Source organism: Gavia stellata, chromosome 10, assembly GCF_030936135.1.
Source record: "Gavia stellata isolate bGavSte3 chromosome 10, bGavSte3.hap2, whole genome shotgun sequence".
NCBI lineage: Eukaryota > Metazoa > Chordata > Aves > Gaviiformes > Gaviidae > Gavia > Gavia stellata.
The window spans coordinates 27,022,934-27,044,330 of record NC_082603.1 but is presented as its reverse complement, the minus strand read 5'-3'; the positions used below and the strand labels follow the sequence as shown (position 1 = coordinate 27,044,330).

Sequence of the window (21,397 nt, the reverse complement as noted above, 5' to 3'; positions counted from 1 at the left end):
TACAGAGGATGTTTAAACATGAACTAAGACGTATTTGGTTCAACATAGTTGGTTGCCTCAAGGACAAGGGACTTTTCTATCTTTCTTCTGCCTGGGGGCTGCCAAGTCACGGTGTCCCACAGTGTCCCAGCATTTCACAAGGGTGTCTGGTCCAGCTCACCATGTGTGTCATAGAAGTGAGGTGCTTAAATAGATCTGGTGAGAGTCTGGCAGTTAGGCACAATCCTCCTGCCCCCGTCCTATCTATCCAGAAAGGATATTGGATATTGGGCCTGATATGGCTGTGGAAATGTGCAGCTGGGGGCTTAAAGCAGTGGTGCTTGCATAGCTTTGGCAGACTTTTGTGCCTTTTGCTGGTTTTATTTCAGTAAGAAATGCTCCTAGGAAAAGTATTTAAAAGGGTGGTTCTGCAGGTTAGAGCTAAATTATTCGTGCTGTGCTCCTGTGAGATTTCATCTGAATCAAAACCTTTTATCCCTCTACTTCCATTTCATAAGGACGGAGTTTGGGGTAAGGAAACAAGTTTCCACTCCCACCATGCTGGGAGTGGACACTGTGTGTTGCCCGCCTTGCTGAAAGATCCCATGGAGATATTAGTGGGAGAACACAGCCCTAGAAATGAGGAAAGGCTGGAAGAAGGGAAGTCTGCCTTACTGCTTTCAGATGGTTTTAGTGCTTCTGCAGTCCTGGAGTAACTTCTGGTGTTTTCCTGGAAACAAAACAAAACAAAAAATACAAACTGTTCTGCTAAATCAGAGACTCACAACCAGTTCTGGTTTCCCCATAAATTGAATGGGGTCTCAACTTTCATAAACCACCTGCTGCATATTGTGCTTTTGGCAGTTGGGTTTCATCAGCATTAATTGCAAGCTGGACCTTGCACAAGGCAATAAACGGTGAGTTCTCTCTAACTGGTTTCTTTCTGATTGGCAAGAGAAGAGCAGAAATGTGTGCCTGTCACCAGACTTTGTAGCGTGATAGTGCTTGGGAGGAAACAGCTAGGATGGCTAATAATATGGGCAATGGAGAGGTACCTGTGCAGGAGAGAAGCATGTGGCCTTGTATTGTGTTGCTTCAATAATGTTCACCAGCACTCAAGAGTGAGACTGTTAGCACTCATTTTTGGAGGATAATCGGTGTACTAGAAGTTCACGCTCTGGCCTGTCCCATAGATCCGTTGTGCATTTGCATATACTGAAATTGGAGCTCCGATGTTCTATATGGACTGAGGTCTCTGCGTATAGTATTACCTTGAGCTATGGCCATGTATTTCCAAATGGTTTTTCTTCCAGTTTGAGTTTCCTAACTCATCTGTTGTCACCTGAAACTTGACTTGTTCACCTTTGAGGCAAAGTGGAGGGATTTAGGTCATTGTTACGGCTTTTGGGTGAAAGCTGCATAAAACTCATTGTTTCCATGCGAGGCCTCCAGTATTCAGCTGTTTGAGCTGCCTTTCAACCTGAAAAGTCGAAGAGAAATACACAGGTGGAGGACAAATCCAGGCGAATTTAAACCAGATTATTGATTCTTGTATGAACCTCATTGAACTGTGAAATGACTGTGGTTCATACGGTTCTTTTCCAAAGCTTTATTGACCATGGATTAGAGGACTTTATGAGGCATGAATTGCAGGGCTTTTATGGACTACGCATTTCTAGGCTATCTCATACACTTCCATGGAAATCTTGGGGTGTTTTTTTAAGCTACCAACACAGAAACAAAGGAAATGAACACAGGAGAACAATCTTAAAGGAACATCAAAGGTCTGACTCCAACCTATAAAGGCCAGGAAGTCCATAATTAATGGTTCCACTAAGACTTCAGCTCACACAGTCGTTTGGGTCTGATCTGAGGTTATAGCTACAATCTGAAATGGCCCCATGAAAAATGAGTCATCATTTAATGTCACACATCATTATTAGTATTTACTTTCAGTTATACCTTGGAGATTGCTCTTTCTTTTTTGTTCTGTCTTAACAGCTGAGGCATTTGAGTTGGCACCCCTGAGTGGACGGTGTTTAGATTTGTGTGTTGGAGGGTCAGTACTGCTGTGGAGGATGAGAAAGCTTCTGCTCTGTCTTCTCCCTGTCTTTGACAGAACTAAGATTTGCTGATCTCCTGGGTAATCAGCTACACTGAAGGCTATTAAAAAATAAAAAATGCTGATGAAATGTGTGGTTTCCTCTCCCTTCTGCCTTCTTCCCTCAAAATCTAAACAAAATGAAAAAGTCCTGCCTGGCTGCAGTTTGTGTTTGAAATTGTTTGTCAAGTACCAAAATTAAATGGAGATTTCAAGTAGCGGGATTTTTTCTTTAACTACTTGATTTTGCAGAAATGTGCAGATCTGAAGTCTGTCTTTGGGAAGATTTGAACGTAGACAAAACTTAAACCCTAGCTATCTCCTCTAGCCAAATCTGGCTGGGGCAGCAGGGAGGAGAGGCAAAACCCTTGGGCTGAAAGGCTGCAGTCTGGTGTACAGAGTGTGTTATTGTTCCTGTTGACACTGTGTTAGCTAAGCTTCGCCTTGTAGTATAAATAATTAATTACAGATCATTTACTGGCTTTTCAGGATGATGCTCAGCTAATTGAAAGAGTAGAGAAACGTCTGTGACATTTCGGAGAACTCAGTGAAGGCCAGAACAGGATCGCACCTTTGTTCTAGAGGGCAAATGGTTTGAGGCTACAAACAGAACCAGCCCAAGAGAACAGAGAACCTCTCCCAGCTGGGGCAGGGAGCGTTATAGCTCCTGGGGCCCTAAGGCAGGGCGGGAGGAAAGCTCCTGGGAAAAGGGAGGGAAGGGAGTTAGTAGCTGGGATGGTGTTTCGGGAGGTGAGAGGTTTGGAAGGAGCAATGGCAGCTGAGAGACGTGAAAGAGAGAAATACAGTGGCAGGAAGAAAGAATTGGAGAGGATGTATTGGGCAATTTCAGAGGCTCTTTCCCACTGCCGAGGAAGAGATGTGGGTGAAGACGGTGTTTGGAAAGGCATTGAGGAGACACAGATGCTTCACTTGCACAGGCAAGAAATTAAAGGAAAATAATTTTGATCAGAAGAGAGAAAAAGAAATTCTTGTCCCAGATGTAAGCTCAGCCCTGCAAAACCTGACATTAATGGGAAATTAAATGAATTCCCCCTGTAATTGAAAATGGCATTTCTCTGATAGCCCAATGCTGGCTGTTCAACCCCAAATGAATGCAATAACATTACAAATATCAATTTCTTTTGGAAGCAACAGCTATTTTAGGGGGAAAAAAAAAAAAGTTATACCAGTGATGGATGAAGGGAGACAATGTGTAATAAACTGCACTAAGTGTGGCTGTATAGAGTGAACCTTATCAGTTTGGATGGAATTTAAGCACTTAGCCTGTTATCCTTTCTTTCAAGACAATGCAGTGATGTAAAACAGAACTCTGTCAACTCAGACAAACTTTTAATTTCACTTAACTGCATCTGAAAGGTAAATTTCAGTAAATGAATCCAAATTGCTTCCTTTTCACAACACACGGTGCTGAAATACAGTACTTAACTTCATTAAAGAAAAGACTGCTTTTCTTTAGAGGAGAGCTAGACACTTTTGAAGTCTAACAGGTAAATTGCGGTCAGATGATTTCCCTCCATATGGTAGCTTTGAGCTTGAAATTTCCATCACTGGGGCCTTGTTTGTTCAAATTACTCTATCCGCCTCCATGGTAAGGATACTGCTTGGAGAGTGCATGCCTACTGATGCTCATGGGGAGGGGACATCACTCCCTTCTCCAGCCTGCCTCCGGGCAGCCGAGTAAGCAGTTGCCACCACTGCATTTATTTGCCCTGTGTTCAATCAAGGATGAGGATGCAGCTTCAGGACCTTTCTAACTTGTTATAGTGAACCTGTCTCCCAAAGGGACCGCTCTAGCAGCCAGGAACAGCGGGAGCGTAGGTGTGTTGGAGTCCCACCTTCCCTCTCTTGTCACACCTCATTGCTGTTTGGGGCTTAACTGTGTTGTGTGGCCCCTTGGCTTTCCTCCAGCACTTCTGTCTACCATTTCCTTCGCTGTTCTCCCAGCAGGATTTCCTTCTCGGGAAACTTTCATGATCACAATCCCTGTCAGTGACTGCCCCAGTCTCCAGGGCATGGCGTACAAATATCTACTCAGCAGAAAAATCTCATGGTTTGACAGCTTGGGTACAAGACCGCTCTGTCACGCTGAGTGGTCTCAAACACCTCCTGGACAAATGCTCCCTCCTGGTTCCTCGGCGGAAGCTGAACCTTTCTATCTTGAACCGGCTTAAAATCTGCTCTAAGTTTGCCCAGTTTTTTATGAACTCTGGTGGATATACAGTGACCAGAAGAAGACATTTTGGGCAGTGAAGCAGTGCATCAGTTGGTCTTTCTCTCTCCCCACGTTGCATGCCTCTCTCGAACACGCAATCGTGCTTCTGTGAAGGTGTCCTCAGCTCCTCCTGAGCAGAGACCAAAGCGTGGGGAATACTGCATTTTCCCCTTCATAGTTTCTCACTGTTGCCATTTGATTCCCCTTTAAGATGAGCAGATGGCTTGATGCCTTCTTTAAACAAGCACTGACGCTGCCAATTCTTTCATCATGCCCTTTGCACAGCCCCAAGTACGCAAGCCCTCCAGTGGAAGTAAAATAACAGCACAGTATAATAACTCAGTGCAGTATAAATAAGAGGTAAATCTCCTGACTGTAACATATGATACAGTGATGACATATCCTCCCCTCCTTAGATGTTTTTTATTGAGGCTTCTTGGATTATCAGGTTGGTCAGAGTGCACAGAACATATTAATTAAAGCTGTGAAACCTGGGCTCAGCACACAACTCTCTGGTGCATCGCAGTAACAGACGGGAAGTCCTGACATTCGTGTCCAAAGCTCTAGCATCTCCGTGCTAATACACCCTCCCTGTCAGCTGGCTGTGAGTGATAACTTCTTTTCCCTTGTAAAGTCAAAGAGTTAATTTGTTATCCTCCAGATGGGGCTGAAAAGATGTGCAGCCACACTTTCACCTGCTAGACTCACTAGAAGATCTGCATTTTTTACTTTGTTCTGTTGTTGTTCTCTATAACGTGCTGCCACTGTGTGATGAAACAAGCACAGATAAACTTTAAAAAACATAAGCAAAAGCCTTGCGTGTTTACTTTCACTATTGCTTAAGTGTCTCACCACCAGTATGAACAATTAATATGAAGCAGTATGCAAACCCTATTTTAATGAAAGCTATAAATACCTGAAAATCAAATCATTAAAGATAAAGAACACGGAAATCTCTTGGAAACAGAGACATAATTTGTATATAGATTTAAATTTTATTTCACGAAACTAAATTCTTTATTGGTAATGCATTAGGTATTCTATCTTCTTGAAATTTAAATCCATCATGAATATTAAATCCATATTTTTGAAGGCGAGCAAGTAACAAAATTGGAGCACACGAAAGCTAGGATTTTTTAACAGTGAGGTATTTTTCAGCACTGGATATCCAAGAGCACTTTCTGCTCCTTCCTCCTCAATGCTGATTAAGATTGAAAGTACAATGCAAGATGTTTTATGGAACCTATTAAGAGCCTTCTCTTCCTTTCTTGTTTTCTACCTTTCATTTGGGATGTGTTGAGTAAAGACAGCCTATATTACATATTTATATCTGCCCCAGTTTGGCGTATTTCTGACTTGGGCTGAACATAGCCCTGCCATTGCTGGCTTTGTTAAGCCGCCTAAGATGTGTCTGATGCAGCAGAAACAGAATGTTTGCTTAGGATTCAATTTCAAGAAGGAGCAGCTGCTGAGTTAAGATAAACTCTTCCTCCGTGATGCACATCCCCACTTGTTCCACTGTTTCTCAGCCAGCGCAGTCTCATTTCCTCACTCAGTGCCAGGACTCCTCTTGATTTTGGACGATGTTAACTTTTCAGTTCCATGGTTCTCCATTTTCTGCTTAAATTTTCTCTTTCTCCAATACTCTTTCTACCTGCCCTTTTTAACTCTGGCTGCATGCGCTTGGCATGGACACTGGAGCAAGGAGTAGGAAGGGACCCCTCCCGCATCTCCATCTTCATCCCCAGACCTCTGCACTCACCTCCACCTCTCTGAGCTCACCTTGCAGGAGGCTGTGATCCTACAAACACTGCACTTCACTTTGCAGTCAGTCCATGCCAATGAAACTGTGGGCTTTTGGAGCCTACAGTCTTCAGCAGAACCTCTTTGAGATGAAGGCATGTCTCACCTGTAGTTAGCATGTCTGCCATCTGGCATTACTGCAGACCGCAGTAGGTAGGAGGCATAGTTAGGCATCCTTCATTTTTTTAACCAGGAGGTAGATCTCTTCCACGTTATTTCATCTTCTTTGCTTTTCCTACCATTTTCATACAGATGTATGTGTGGCCAAGAACACTGCAGACTGGACAAGACAGTCAGCATTGGCTCCATTTATTATTTGCTAAATTCATGGGTATCATAAAGCAGCCCAGGCTCCTTCTGCTGATGCTTTTCCTTCTCTTGACAACTTGGTAGCCTCGTGGGCAGTCTCTGTGATGGTGGCCAGTGACAGGAGTGTTGGGGGCCTGTTGGGGGTGAACTGTGGTCTAGACACCTACAATAATAAGTTCTTAGCAAAACCTTAATGCTTATGCATTGGATCATTTTTTTATTTCTCAGGCATCAGAAATGCACTTACAGTTGGCATTAAGCTGGAGAAAAGGTGTCTGTGGGTATAAATGTAGAAGCAAGGGGTTTTTACCTACAGCTTGTGTTAATGTTAATATTAAGCTACCACGGTTGAATAGGTTAGACACTATTTAAGTCTTGAGATTCCCATCCACAACTACTCAGTCATAAAAATAAGGTTTCAGGACTGGACCTATAGTACAAAGTGTCTCCAGTGGAGCAAGGCAAAAAAGGAGGGCGCTTACTTCACTGGAGGAGTTAACACTAAGTGAGTTTGACTGTCTTCTGTGTTAATGCAAGGCTTTTTCTCCAGCTATTTTTAGTCTGTTCCAGCAGCGTATCCCACTGTGATCTGGTATGCAAGAGCTTTGCTGTGAGGTTTGCAAACACTTGTACTTCTGTGTTGTGAGAACAGAGCGTTTGTGTGTTATTGGAGCGTGTGTTCCTTCCGCGACTGAAAGGAAGGGCAGACCGCGCATGTGATCCATGCACATGTTTATTGTTGCCTGTGAATAACCATGTACAGCAAATGGGCTCTGGAAGAAAGCTTGTTAGCAGATGTCGTCATGGCCCTTCCAATTTATAAATATGAGCCTTGACATTTATATTTTCCATATCCAGGGCTTTCACTAGCCAGATGTTCTGAGGATTGGCTCCTTGGAGCCTTTAACTATGACTCCTCATGGCATATCGTCTATCGCACACAAAGAAAAAAACAACGCATTTCTGGCTCCTATCAAACAGATAAGAAGGGAAAATGCACTGAGTATCCTCAGGTAAAGGGAATTCCTCTAAATCTGAAATGCACTTTAACACAGCTCTACAGAACTCTTCACGTTCACTCAGCTGAAAAATAAGTTTTCTGGTTTAACAGGCAGAGAAAATTCAATACACAGTAGCGCTTTTACCCTGCTGTTTGGGGTGGGTGAAGAGTGTGGTTTGTGTTAAACTTGCAAGGCTGACTGCAGTTGCAGACACTGTAAGAAGTGCTGAGCGGGCTCATGCCCAGGGGGAGTTGGATTCGTTAAACGCAGAAGTGGGTAGTAAAGCACCTGCGCTCCCTAAATTGCGATTCTTGATACAGAGGTTTTTCCTTTAGCAAGTGTTGTGTTTTCCCTGTCGAGGGGGAGGTTGGCCAGCATTCACATTCAGACTCCTAACTTACAGCACGACTCGGCTGACAAAATGTGGCAGTTTCCTTCTTCTTCGGAGCGAACTGAATTGCTCCCTAGACTGGTACAGCCAGCACTGACCCTGCGGGGAGGTTGGACCCCCATGCACAGGAGGTTTGAAGCCCCTGTTGGGGTCAGGAGCAAGACGTTTCCCCACTGCTCAGGCTATGGAAGCAGCAGAGACCCGTCCGTGCCATGGCTGCTCCTTGCACTGCACCCATCAGGGAGAAAAGTTAATAGAGTCACCTCAAAAGCTGGGTTTGGGTTGAAAATGGGACCTCTGAAAGGACACCACTTGCTGTGTTAATGGCTGTCTGCCTCTCTGCCCCAGTGGTATGCAGATGTGATGAAGAGACCACTGGCCTTCAAAAAGCCAGCACAAACCTTCATCTCAAATGCTGCAACCCTAAGTTGGACTTACTGTATATATTTGAGTGACCTTCATATCTAGCAGTATCTGAGCCCCAAAAGACTGCAAACCTGCTGTTCCTCAAGGTAAAGCTCCAGGCTTAGCAGAGCTACATAAAATCCATAAAACGTAAAAAACTTCATCTTCCAGTGAAGGCACTTGAGTTACCGTGAAGAAGAAGAAATGTCTTTAAAATTCAGTGGGAATGCAAACACACAGCACTGTCAATGCTAGCCCAAAGGAAAAGGGTAAGAGATACGGGATTTATTTTTGGTTCTGCTATTCCCCTTCTGACTAGTGAGTTTCAAGCCCTGTGAAATTAAGTGAAGAAAGGCGTGACAGGGATGAAGATGACATTACTGTTTTGGTGGGCAGTTGGTTTATAAGAGGGGTTTAACCACGCTTATACAGTGGTAGTGGGTTTATCTAAGACGACAGATTCATTGTAGAGTCGAAGGGGAAGAAATTTGATTCCCTGACGCTCCCGGCAGCACGGGCTGCGCTGCGTGCTGAAAACCCAGCAGGACCCCAAAGGGCAGCTGTGGTCTAAGTTCAGTTACTCACTGGGATCAAGAAGAAGTAGGATTTATTTAAATTCATATGGTTTTAATGCTATAAAAGCTGGGTTCCTGCAATTATGAAAATGCCAGGCCAAATTCCAATTTCACTCAGATCTCCTCTTTACAATTCCTGAATAACTTAACTGAACAAAGTAAGCATTATACCTGAGGTCTGAGCCCGCTACGCTGGAAGGCAAGGGAGCCAAGCCTATTGCCTGTGAGCTGCTGGGTGTCAAGGATGCCTCACGTAGCAGTACTGTGGAGAGACGTGGTGCAGACCATGCTCACAAAAGCTCAGTTCTGCAGAGACACTGTAGGGTCCCAGTTATGACACCCGGCAGGGAAAGCTTTTGCAGCCTTTCCAGCCTTGCAGGCCAGCAGCCATCTTTTTGTGAGCCACTGGTGGCATCTCCGGACTTTCAGAGGGTTTGGAAGTGCTTGGGGAGAAGGAGTTTATGCTGTGGCGGGTATCATCGTAGTAGCTTTGCAAGCAGCAGGAGGAAACCAAGCTTTGTGGGCAATGCAGTGATTTAACGTCCTTGGCATTTCTGCCTGGTAGATATGCCTATGAATCTTTTTTTATTTTGAGAGTGAGTCTCTTGGAAAGAAAAAGAAGCCAGTGCTTTTGTTCAGTGGAACAAGCTTGAATTCAATAGTGCTCCAAATAACCAGTTCAAAGACCTGACCCAACCTTAATTATTCTTACTAAGAGAGACTCTGGAAAAATACAAGCAGTGAGCAGGAAAGTGAGCCCAGTGAATTAGAGAGAAAAATGTGATACAGGCTAAGCGGAGAGAAAAACTGTTAGGTGGAGATGGAAAAAGAACAGGGAGAAGGAAAAAGAAAATCAAAATCAAATGGAAAAGTGCAGTATATTGGACATCCATTCAAGCCAGTTTATATTTTGGTTGTTCATTCTGTTCCTTAATACATTGCACAGGCATCTTCTTAGCTGAAATAATTGTGTGTCTTAGAGAACAGTCTTGGAGAAAATACTTAATTTGACAGGATGTTTTAGGTATTTCGCCACTACTGCCTCTTCTAAATCATTTTAAAATCTGGAGGGGAAAGTCAGTATCTTTTACAGTGTTTAACAAGAAAGTGACAGGGTCAAATATATACATCTTTATGAATGTATGTGTTCCCCAAGCACATCTAAACATCCATGGTTAATTCTGTGCATCTGCAAAAAATATTTGAGCCATAGGGCCCACACAATGCCAAACAAACACTTGAGTGCACATAGGAGAGGGCAGACCGAGTCACTCAGGTTCTAATTAATTGAAAGGTTGAGCCCAAGACATAAAATATGGAGTATGATTTTGACCACCCCAAAAATGCAAATCATTTTGCATGTGGGGCTGTATTGGTGAGAGCAGGCAGTTTGCAAATTACAGTCAAAAGATAGATATTCTGCTCCTGCATGGGTTTTGGTTCAAAACCACCTGATCGCAGCACTATCAAATGAACTCTTTACGTGTTGTGTATCAGCAGGTTGCCCAGAAATCTTCACAGATTGCATCACTGGCACGATTTTTACAATACTAAGCCCATCTGTGTTTGCACCCTTGATGTTCTTGCTTACTTTGGCTGTAAAAACCGCAATCATTGGCTGTCCAAGGACCAGTGAAACAAGAACTTGGTTATTTGAGCCGTCATGAGCGCCTTAATTGCGCATACAAATCAGGTACAAAGCCAGATGTGTGCAGTGGGTGGGGGTGAGTTTGTGGATGTTTTTGAGCCCACATCACTATTTAGACTATCATGAACACATCCTGGCTCAGATGTCTGTGCAGAAAGGGCTGTGAGCTATCCCCTCTTTGCAAGGACCAGGCCCTGGGTAAAACTGGGATGCATTATCCCAGCTCTGTGATTGCCTCGTCCCAGTGCAGAATCACGGGGGGATATTCTTAGGATATTAGAGAATCATCAAAGCATTTCTTAGAAGGGCAAAGGAAAGAGCTAATGTTGTCATCTCCTGCCTCGGGACCACCCAGACACTCTACAACAAATCATGGGTCTTCAGCTACAGTATCTTGAATTATTGTTCACAGGGATTTTAAAGAATTTCATTTCATTTTTTTTTCCTCTTTTTTTTTCCTTTTTTTTCTTTTTTTAAAGGATGACATGTAGTTTCCTGACAGGCTGGTTTTAATAAGGTCGAAATCTTTGTTGTTGCCAAATCAGAGAGGAATATAACATCTTTAAGTCATTAGATGGGAATGGGGTAATTACTCAGAGGGTGTGCTTCAAAGGTTATTGGTTTTTACAACGTTCTGTGTTTTTACACCATTCTGCAGTTGTCTGGAAAGGAGCGGCGGGCCTGATTCTGCTGCTGCCACATGTGTGGGTGCAGGATTCGTACTTGCAGGGTTTTCCTGAAGGATTTCAGGGCAGGCGGTTGAAAAGGGCCATATGCAGTCTTCTCTGGGGATGGGGGAAAGCTAAACCTGAGTGTGAGGTGCAGGAAACTTTCCCACATGCTGAAAGTTCACTTCAGAAAAGGGCCCTCGGACTATGCTGGAGTTGTTTCTCACCGGCTCCTTCCCTACCTGCTTAATGCATCCTCGTGTCCACTTTTGCATCACTGTGTCCCCATGCCCAGTGGACCCTCAGGCTGCATTGCTGTGACAGCAAACTCCTCTCCTCCTCTTCCCCTGTCTCTGATGCAGCAGTCCCCATTGCCCCTGTCCCTTCCTGTCCCATCCCGTCCCCTCCTCTGGCCCCACCGCCTTTGCCTTAACAACGTGACCCACCTGTGGCTTTAGGATGCCCCTGTAGTGCTCAGCCTCGCTGCAGGTCAGTGACACTCTGGGGCTGAATTTGTCATTGGGGTGGTATTTTGGCCTGGGCAGTTGGGATCTGCAAATCACAGTGAGAGCCTGCAGAATGCTTCACGTTGGGTTAATGCCGGTGGTGTCACACTAACACTTCAAGGTCTTGACTCAGATCAGAGTCAGGGGAGTAATAGAAATAAAGTGATTTAACGAGGTTTTTATGGTTCCTTGGTGGGTGACACAGGGATAAAACCCAAATCTCCTGGCTTCTAGCCCATGGCTCATCCAGAGAGGGGGCCAAAAATGCACCTGAGGCATTTGAGCTGCTTTTCAACATTGAGCCTCCTCCTGCTTACACCATCATGGCCTCCCTGGAGACCCTGATCCAAGCAAGCCACCTTCTCCTCCTTCATGTCAAACTTCAGAGCCAAGACCACAAAGAGGGGACAACAGGCTGCAGCCCTGCCGTGCCTGTTGTTGGGGAGCCACTACAGGACCGTGGAGCGGAGCTGCATCCCCATCAGCTGCTGCTTTTTGTGCTGCAGCATCAGCAGTTTTCCTCTTCCCCACCCTGCGGCCCCATCCCAGTTTAGGAACCCATCCTTACCAGTCAAAGCCCTCACTGGGGCAAGAGCTTGGCTGGGGTTCAGGAGACCTGAATTCCAGAGACAGAGATCTTCAGAAGCATCTCATCTTGCCTGTCTTAGAGACATGCCTTTGGCAGGGAAAGGATTGTCCTCTGGAGACATCTTGTTCCCACAAACTGTAGCGGGAACACAGTTGAATAGCTCCAACTACAAGCCTGCATCTGACATAGCTACAATTAATCCCACCCTTTAAATCCTATTAAAGGCCAGGGCATCTGAAGGACTGCCTGTGGTTCTCCTTGGTGATCTTCTGCAGGTGCTGCTAACAGCCTTGGTCCTGTTCGTTCAGGAAGTGAAGGTGCCTCACATTACTTCCCTTCGTCCCCCAAGCATCCCATCCTTGTGTGCAGTGTCCTGCTCCCCACCGCCACTCTTCCTACGCTTCAGCACACAGTGACAGTGTGGCTCCGGGTCCCAGCATGCTTGTTCATGGCTTTCTGTCCTTTCAGAGCCAATGCCTGGTGAAACTTGTGCTTCCCTTTCCCTCTTTTTCCTCGATATCCTCTTCTTTCTCCTAGAGATAAGCCATAAGAGCAGGGCTGGGGGAATAGACCTCTATCAGCGGACATGCATTGCCCTTTGCCTCTGCACCGGGGTCAGAGGCTCACAGGTGCCTGCTTCAAGGAGGGGAATTGCTCGCTGTCAGTCTCTAGAGGAGCCAGAGCATTGAAATAAGACTGGATCAGAGCTTGACATTCCTCTCAGGTGGAAAGATGGTTCCCATTTGAGTCTCGTCAGAAGGAAAGCTCAGATCAACAGCGACGGGTTGTTGAAATGCTCCTGATGTTGTTGCCTAACCCCTCTGTTGATAGCATGGCTGCAGCTGCCGCCTCGCGACTCGACGACTGTGCTGCTCGCAGAGAGGGTGGATGCTTGCACTGTGGAAAAATGGCAAAAGATCTGGGCTCCAAATAACCTTGGGGTAAAGGGAAAATAGTAGAGATAAGGCTCTTTCTTTGGCTCATCCCCTGTCTTCCCTGTTGGCCACAAACCGGTGTGTGATATTGCTTACTCATTCAGACATGCAAAGGCAGTTTACTACACTACTGCAAATAAGTAGTGGCCTCCTCTCGACCAAAACTGGATTCCTTAATCAGATCCAGGTTGGATTATTATTTTTTTTTTTAATGAACTGAACCTTACGAAAGCATGAGCTCTTGGCCTTGATCCCACAAAGGGCTTTAGGATGTGCTGAGTTGTAGGTATGTGAATACTAGCCTTGCTGGGAGCACTCGTGTGCTTGCAGTGCTTAGCGTCCTGCTAGTTTGGGACCAGGAGACTCAGCATCTTGCAGGATTTATCCGTCAGGCTGGAAGAACAGTGTCTGTAAGGAAGGCAGTGATGAAGAGACAGATGAAGCTTGGGGGCAACAGAGTCTATGCTGATCTAAAGAATCCCTTCCAGAAACACATCAAATACTAATATAACAATTTCAGGAGATGGTGGGCTTCACATTCCCTTTAAGAGGTTACTCTAGTGGTCTTCACAGTTAACTCCTTCTGACTTTCTAGTGTGATTTTTTTTCTAGTGTGATTTTTTTCTAGTGTGATTTTTTTTTTCCCCCAACGTACTCTTTTTTCCTCTTGGTTGAGCACCGATTCTTTTCTTTCAAACGTGTGGTCAGACTTCTTGCCAGTCAGCTTGTTTACATACTGCAACGGGTTGGTCCCAGCGCTTTAAGCAGATGTATTTTTCAAATCTTGATTAATAAATTTTGGTGACATAAATAGGTCTGGTTAGTTCCAAGAATAATTGTCTTCACTAGCAGAACATTATTTCTGATCACCAGAAAAATAACGTGATCAACTCCTTTCACATCTGTTCATTAAAGGAAAAGGAAAAAAATAGAGCAAAATTTGTTTGAAAAGAAACAGGAAGCATATGCTTAATATCACTTAAAAAAAACCTAGCCATCATAAGGTTAACATCAAATCACAAATGCAAAACAGACAGTATTGTATTTACTCAAAAAATTTCTTTCAATTTACTAGCTCTTTAGGTTTTCAATTGAAACATGCATTTTTTCAGGGGTCAATCTATGCTGGCACATTGTCTTGATAAGCTTCTTTCATCAGATGCTATTCTAAGAAAGACTGTCTGAGTCTACATTTGTTTACATTTATTAAAAATAGTTGTCATGTGTTTATATAGTTCCTTTGATCCATAACTTTGTAAGTTATGCTTAAAACGGTCACTTCCTCCACCCTGAACAGAAACCGTGTTGGGACCGAGGCATGGCAGCAGATTAAAAACGCATAGAAATATCACCATAATTCCATTGGTCCTCAACGCCTCGGAGCACCATCAATTTCCCATCAGCTTCAGGACAGTTACTAGGACCATAAAGGTGGTTTGGACTTACTTTGGGGACAAAAAGTAGTGAAAAGACCATCTTCCTACAGATGGCATATTGTTTGTGCACTTTCTTTTGCTTTGCAAATAAAGAAGCAGTGGTACCTACTGCACAAAGCGTAGGGCTGGCAATATCTCAGCTAGACCTACTGTTTACAGTTTTGGGCATCTCACTCCAGAGAATACACAGATCAACTAGGCAGAGCCAGGGGAGAGTAGAAGAAAGGATGGCAGGAGAGCACCTGAGGACTTGCAGAGAAAGGTGGAGGGAATTGTTGGTTTAAAAGACAGAAGGCTGAGGTAAAGCATGGTTAAGTCTTCAAAACATGTGAAAGGCTGCTGAGAAGAGGAAAGGAGTGAACCTGTCCATGGGGACAGGAGAAGTCACGAACTTGCGCTGTAGCAAGGAAGATCTGGTGAAACATTAGGTAGTAATTCTTGACGTCAGGAATGGTGAAATGCTGGAATAGATGTCTGCAGAGACTCTGGAATTGCTATCACTGTAGAGTTTTTCTGAGAGTGGATTAGACATAAATGTCAGGAGGGGTTTAGATCTTGTTCCTGTCTTTGGGACAGATGGCCCAGAAAGTGCCTCCTGGTCCTATCTTCTGTCATTCTGCTGTGGTGTCACATGCGGTCAGATGAGCCCCGCTTATGTGGATAAACCAAGTCACGCTAAAAATTAGTTTGTAAGCTCCTTGCAAAGTCCTTACAAGCTAAACCAGAACAGAAATTCCCGCAAAGGGTTGCATGTGTGTTTGTTTTATTTTTCCATTTTAAAATGCTCCCAAATCATTGAGGTGCTTCAGCATGCCCCCAGTGCAGAGGGCTTGAATCATGTAATTAGATTCAGTAGGGTCTGTTCACAAAGCCTGTGCCCGGGGCCCCATTTTTTGGGAAAGTTTTACACGTTCTAATGATGGTAAGACAATGTATGACTAATGCACTGATTTGAAAAACTGCCCTATTATCTGATCAAAAGTACAAGCTCATGAATATGATACCGCAGGTCATTTGGCTAACAGATACCTGGAGTATTCCAAATTTTTAAAACAATCCCATACACAGAAGCAAAAAAGAGAGGTATGAACAGTGGAGCCAGTGTTGCCTGTTTACTACAGATGATGTGGAATGTTTTATTAAGGACATTTTTATCAGACACAAAAGACTCAAATACAGAATATCCTGGGCTGGCAAGAGAAGGCGTGATAATAATTTAGATGATTATCCCTCAGATCTGTGATTCATTTTTATGATTTTCTATGTACATTTCAGGAATGATCAAAACCTCCCTGAGGACAGTGGCAAGTTTCCAGTTGAGTTCAGGGGACTCTGCTGCTGCTTTCGTCCTTAGGGAAGGTCTGAGGGTCAGTGAGATCCTATGTGCACATGCAAACATGTTCAGGGGGAGCTTGGAGAAGTCATCTCCTGATGCCAGGGCCACCTCTAAGAGGAGGCTGTAAGCTAACCTGGCTGTCTAGGGCCCCTCTGTAACCCCTAGGAAGAGAAAGACCCCCAGCAAGAGTAAGTACTCCCTGGAGACCTGCGCTGGAATGAGGTGGACCACCTTCTGGAGAGGTTTCTCTCCCCATTCACTACAGAAACAGCCTGCTTACAAAATTGGAGATTTTACAAGGAGTTTTGTAGCATTTGGTAAAAGGGATCATTCTCGTTAAATATCCCTAAACCACCTTGGCAGTCGGCTCGCATGCTAGAAGTAAAGTTGCATTTAAGAAAATATCTTATATGGATAAACTGTGATTCATTTGCTATTAGCATGCTTTGTACACATTAATGGAAGTGCACTGTTCTTCTCTTGTAAAGTACTTAAGGATTTTTTAAAAACAAACAACCCACCTAACAGTATTTATCTTAACAAGGAAGCCTTTAGAGAAATCTAATGTCTTGAAAACAGAAAATGACCTCGCTGACTGAGGAGAAGAGTGGTCAAAAATTCTCAGGTCTTTTGACAGGAAACCCTGGGATTTTAAGTAAACTGTAGGGGTCTTTTTTCCCAAAAAATACCTGTCTTCAAGGGAGAAAAAAAAAATCAACAAAAACCCAACAAAACACTGGCAGTTTACTAGGAAATAGAAACATCATACAGAAATGTAAAATGTTGATTTAAGGCTGCTTTAGGAATCCCTTAGATGGAGTAGGCTGATGAATGGGCTTGTGATTCTTTCGCAGGTTCCCTGGCCAGCCTGTGTCCCCCACCGGACATCTCACACAATATGTCCCTGAGGTGCAGAAAGACAGTTTGCGCAAGGGACATTTTAATCTCACGGGAGGATCAAGCCCATAGAATGTGTCAGGAGCAGGATACACCCAAACTGCAAGTCTGAATGGCATTTTGGCAATGTTTTTAAAATTTAAAAACAGACCCCTCTTGCAGTTTAAAATTTAATTTAGGGCTAAATTGTGTAGGTCTGTAAAGTGACAAACAGTATCCAAAAGATGAGTACAAGCACCTACCCATACTTACCTTAGGGAAAACTGCTGCAGGGGAAAAAACCCAAAATTGTGATCCCCCTGTCAGTGTTGCCAGATCTGTGCACCACAGCATCACTCAACAGGATAAATGAGATCTGGATCAGAAGTTGGAGCATGACTGCATTTCTGTTGAATTACTCAGAGCGTGTAGTACCTAGTTTTGTCAGAAGCATGCTTTAATGATGCTTTGTATTCTCTGTGGGAAGGCCATTCATACTTGATGCTACGTATATTACAGGAGCTTGGAAAGACAGTGCCTAATCTGGTATTGTTCTTGCCAGCACTAAATTAACTGCTCAAAAAAGCTGGACAAATTTGAAACAGCAGCATTAGCTTATCCCAGATCAACTCTTTGTATTAAGTGACTGCAGTGGTTTTGATGCAATATAGCAGAAGCTCTAAAGCTATGTGTCTTGTGTCATCAGTTCAAGACATAAACCAACCACTCAACATGGGAATTTAGATAAGAGCTTTCTCCAGCAAGGCTTGATTTCAGAATTCTCTATTTACAGCAGTTTGTTCCTCTGGAACGAGCACCACTTCTCAGTGTCAAAGCCCTAATACTGGTGAGATGGATTATCTGCTCCCATGAAGCAATTCCCATGTCTTTAATTCTAGACTGCCTTTTCTTTTTGCTTTAATTCATTGTACATTAGTTAAGATCACTTCCAGCTACAGAACAACTATCCCACACAGAAGATGTGGTGACAGCATAAACGATGAGGGAGGAACTGAAATTAACTATCCCAAAACCCGGGGTGAAGTGTAATGTGCAGTGATTGTTTATTGGATTTGATGTTAACCTGCATGTGTGTTAACCAGTGTCCTCTTCTGGGTGGACTCTGATCTTCTCAGTTTGTGATTGACTCAACACATTTGAAGCGTCTGAGCTAAAAGCTATCTTGTTATTTCTTAGACAGAAAAAGACAAAAGCCTTCAGTGCTACTAAATTCTAGCTCTGTGCATGAATCTGGAGGTATTGTTCCTTTTATCTGATAGCATGCAAGACACAGCCTTTTTCTTCCAAGGTCAAGATCTCGGATACTGTAGCTAAATATTTATAGGACTGCATAGCTTCTTACCCTGTAAAAAAATTATTTGACAGTCATTTTCAGTGTCTTCAAATCCCCTTTATGGAATATTTAAAAAGTACCTCAGTGAATCTGCAGTATTAGTGTCACATGTTGCTTTCAGGGGAACTTGTCCTTTTTCTCCTTGCTGCACAGCAGAATGCCTTGGTTTTAAGTCCAGAATCCACCTTGCACAGTCTGCATGCTCAGTTGTGCTGCTCTGTTACAACTGGTGGATTATGGATCATCCAACAATGGATGCACTGGAAGCATTTTATGAAATGGAGATTACGACTTGAAACTTCCAAATCAATTGTAAATGGACCTTTTTGACCTTCAGTGTCATGGGAATCATGATGAATTCCAACCTGCCCATTCAAATCAAAGTACTAACTCAAGCTACAATCAATAAGCAATCACACTGCTATTGAGGCAAAGCCACAGACAGGGAAACTTCACAGTGAGTCTGGTTTCGGCATTGTGATTTGATCCAAAATGTCTTAAAGCCAGGAAAAGAAATGAAGCTGCTTGGTCTCCTGTGCTCAAGGTTATCAGATGTGTAAGGGGATCCCGGGAAATTCTTTATGGCTTGTGAAACAGGGGAAGGACATGTTTTGTGGCCCCTCCTGGACTTAGTATCCAGTCCACGGTGGGTAAGACACGTCTCTGAGACATGGCAAATTTTGAGATCTTTGGTGGCAAGAAGGTGCCTAAGAATGTAAGAATGGTGTCATCCTCGGTCAGCCCAAAGATACATCTATCGCAGTCTCTCATGCTGGCCCTTAGTGTATGCTTAAAAAAATGAGTGCAATGAACTAGATAGATCAAGAGTGATCCTTGCTTCGATTACATTCTACCAGCAGCAGGAAGCTGAGGGACATCCTGAATCAGAGCTGTTTCTGGACCATCACACTTACCAGCCCCTGGGGAATGTCTAATGCATGCAAACAATAATAATAATAATTGCAATTGTCATTGCTGTTGTTACTACCGCGTAGGATGACAGCTCGCAGAGTAGAGATAAGGATTCTCCTGTGTAATTTCCTTCTCTTGTGTTTTCTTTTAGCACCACCACGTTGCCTTCCTATATCAGGATAACCAATGGCTACATCACAGTCAAACCTCCCATTTGGATTTCAAACCGGCTGGATCAGAGACCGCGTTCCGATCGCCCATCCCAGCCTCAGCCTACAAGCTCGGCTTCAGCCAGCCTTTTATGGCCATCAATAACTTCTCCTCTCTGCGTGGCCATAGCTTCTTTCCTCCTGAATCTACTGCAGCCTTCCTGACCACATTAGTATTACGTGCAATCCCTTGGAATAGAGAAGAGAGATAATTTATGAACGAGTTGGAGGTTAAGACAACAACAGTTACAAGCTGGACCTTCTCAGTGAATCAGTAGTGCCTTCTAGCTGATTTTGTCTCTTTGCCCAGATACATTTTGAAACTCTAAAGCTTTATTGTAACACTGACTTACATCTTCTTTTTGTAGAAGGATCTTTATTTCCCATAGTGCTATGGGGTTTTGTAAAATATACATGTTCATATAAAGAAAAAAAAAAGAAAAAGAAAAAATGTATTTATTCGACTGGTAAACTTATTTTTCTTGTTGTATATGTTAATAACATCCCTATTAATCAGTAGCGATGGTGAAACAGATAAATTAATATTTTCTATATTTGTTTTCTAACTGACAACTCTGCAAATGTCTGAAATGACACCAAATGAATGGCTTCTTTGTTTCTTTAACCATTACTTTTTACAGCAACCGTCCAATAAGTACATTTCTGCTGACCTTCTTTATTTTACATTTTTTATCTCATTAGCATAGCTTACACTGAATAAAGCAGATCCTGCTCTCTGTGGCCCATGCCCATTAGAAAAGTAGGTGCATTCTTAACTGAAGTTAGCTGCTACAATGTAAAATCCCAGTTATTTTTATATGACTTAGTAAGTCATTAGTCAAGATAACCCTCCAAGTTCCCCTGTTGTCTTTAACTAAACTATTTAACTTCTTTGGAAATTACCAATTTCCCTCTTTACCCTGGGATTAATTCATTAGCTAATGCAAATTAAGTTAGCTTTTTCTTAATAAAAAATTGCTTTTGAAGTCTGGAATAATCCCACTGGAATTATTTACTTCTCTCCCTCATCTGATATAAACACAAGTCTACAACCTTTCTCAGCGTAAATGAGAACAGAACTTGGTCTGTCTATAGGCTATAAAGATGTAGCATCCTGTTAATGTATAGAACTTCATTGTATCAGTTGTGTTAATGCAAATGGACAACTTGGAGGGCAAAAAACATCTACAAATTCCTCTTCGTCTTGCTATTGTGATGCTTGGAGCTGGAATCTCCATGCTGAATTATGGCTTGTCCAAAATCTGTTCAATACCACAGGAAGCAAATTAACCCCTGTGTCATGAAAACGTACAGAATGTTCCTCCGTTTGTAGACTATGGTACTTCTGTTTACTTGGATGGAAACATTATGACACCCTACACTCACTGAAAAATTTACTCCCTATCCAAGCAGCTGCTTTTCATGAATGCGATGAACAACATCTATGGGAGAAAAAACATGTCTGTCTTAAAAACTACTAAGTTTAATAATGCATGTTGATTTTTTTCCCCCAACAAAACATGACGAAAAATCCCTTTGGCTACAAGAGTTTCAACCAGAAAATTAATTTTGGTTGAAGTAGTTTTTTTCTTTCTAAGTCATCTACAAACCAAAAATCCAAAATATGTGATGAAAACATCTTAGTTAAAAAAGAAGACTCAAAAACCAGAAAAATGCAATGCAAGCTTTTATTTACAAAAAAGCAGTGCTTCTTCACCTTGAAAAAATATCAGATTATAATGATTATAATAATAATACTGATAAAAGTCTGACTGAAAAGAGTCATGTCACTTTCCCACCAGCCCTACAGCATGGTCTCCAGGACTGGAGGGATCATTCCATGCAATCTTCAAGTCTCTGCAGTGAGAGATAGTTTAGGATTCATGGTTTGTTTGTCATTGTACCAGTTAATTCAGGAAAGTAGGTTAGGAAATAATTAGACTGCAAAAGGCATATAGTTTTATTTGAAACCATGATGAAATTCTGAGCTTTTCCATCATGCATCCCAACCCATTGCCATGCAAAGGCCAGGGAGAACACAGATAACTTCTTTTTGACTTACTGCACACCATGAGCTCCAGCGTTTGCTCTACTTTTGACATAAGGTTGTGTAGATTTGTGGTCAATTTAA

At 43.1% G+C, this 21,397-nt stretch overlaps 1 protein-coding gene across 1 annotated transcript in view; it reads left to right on the top strand.

Moving 5' to 3' along the window:
- The window catches only part of TRABD2B (TraB domain containing 2B), a 293,689-nt gene extending 274,172 nt beyond the window's left edge, over positions 1-19,517 (top strand). Inside the window, exon 7 of the mRNA XM_059822056.1 lies at positions 19,209-19,517. Coding sequence (XP_059678039.1) covers positions 19,209-19,431 — 223 coding nt within the window. The 3' untranslated portion in view covers positions 19,432-19,517. The remainder of the gene's footprint in view (positions 1-19,208) is intronic.
- The last annotated feature ends 1,880 nt before the right edge of the window (positions 19,518-21,397 follow it).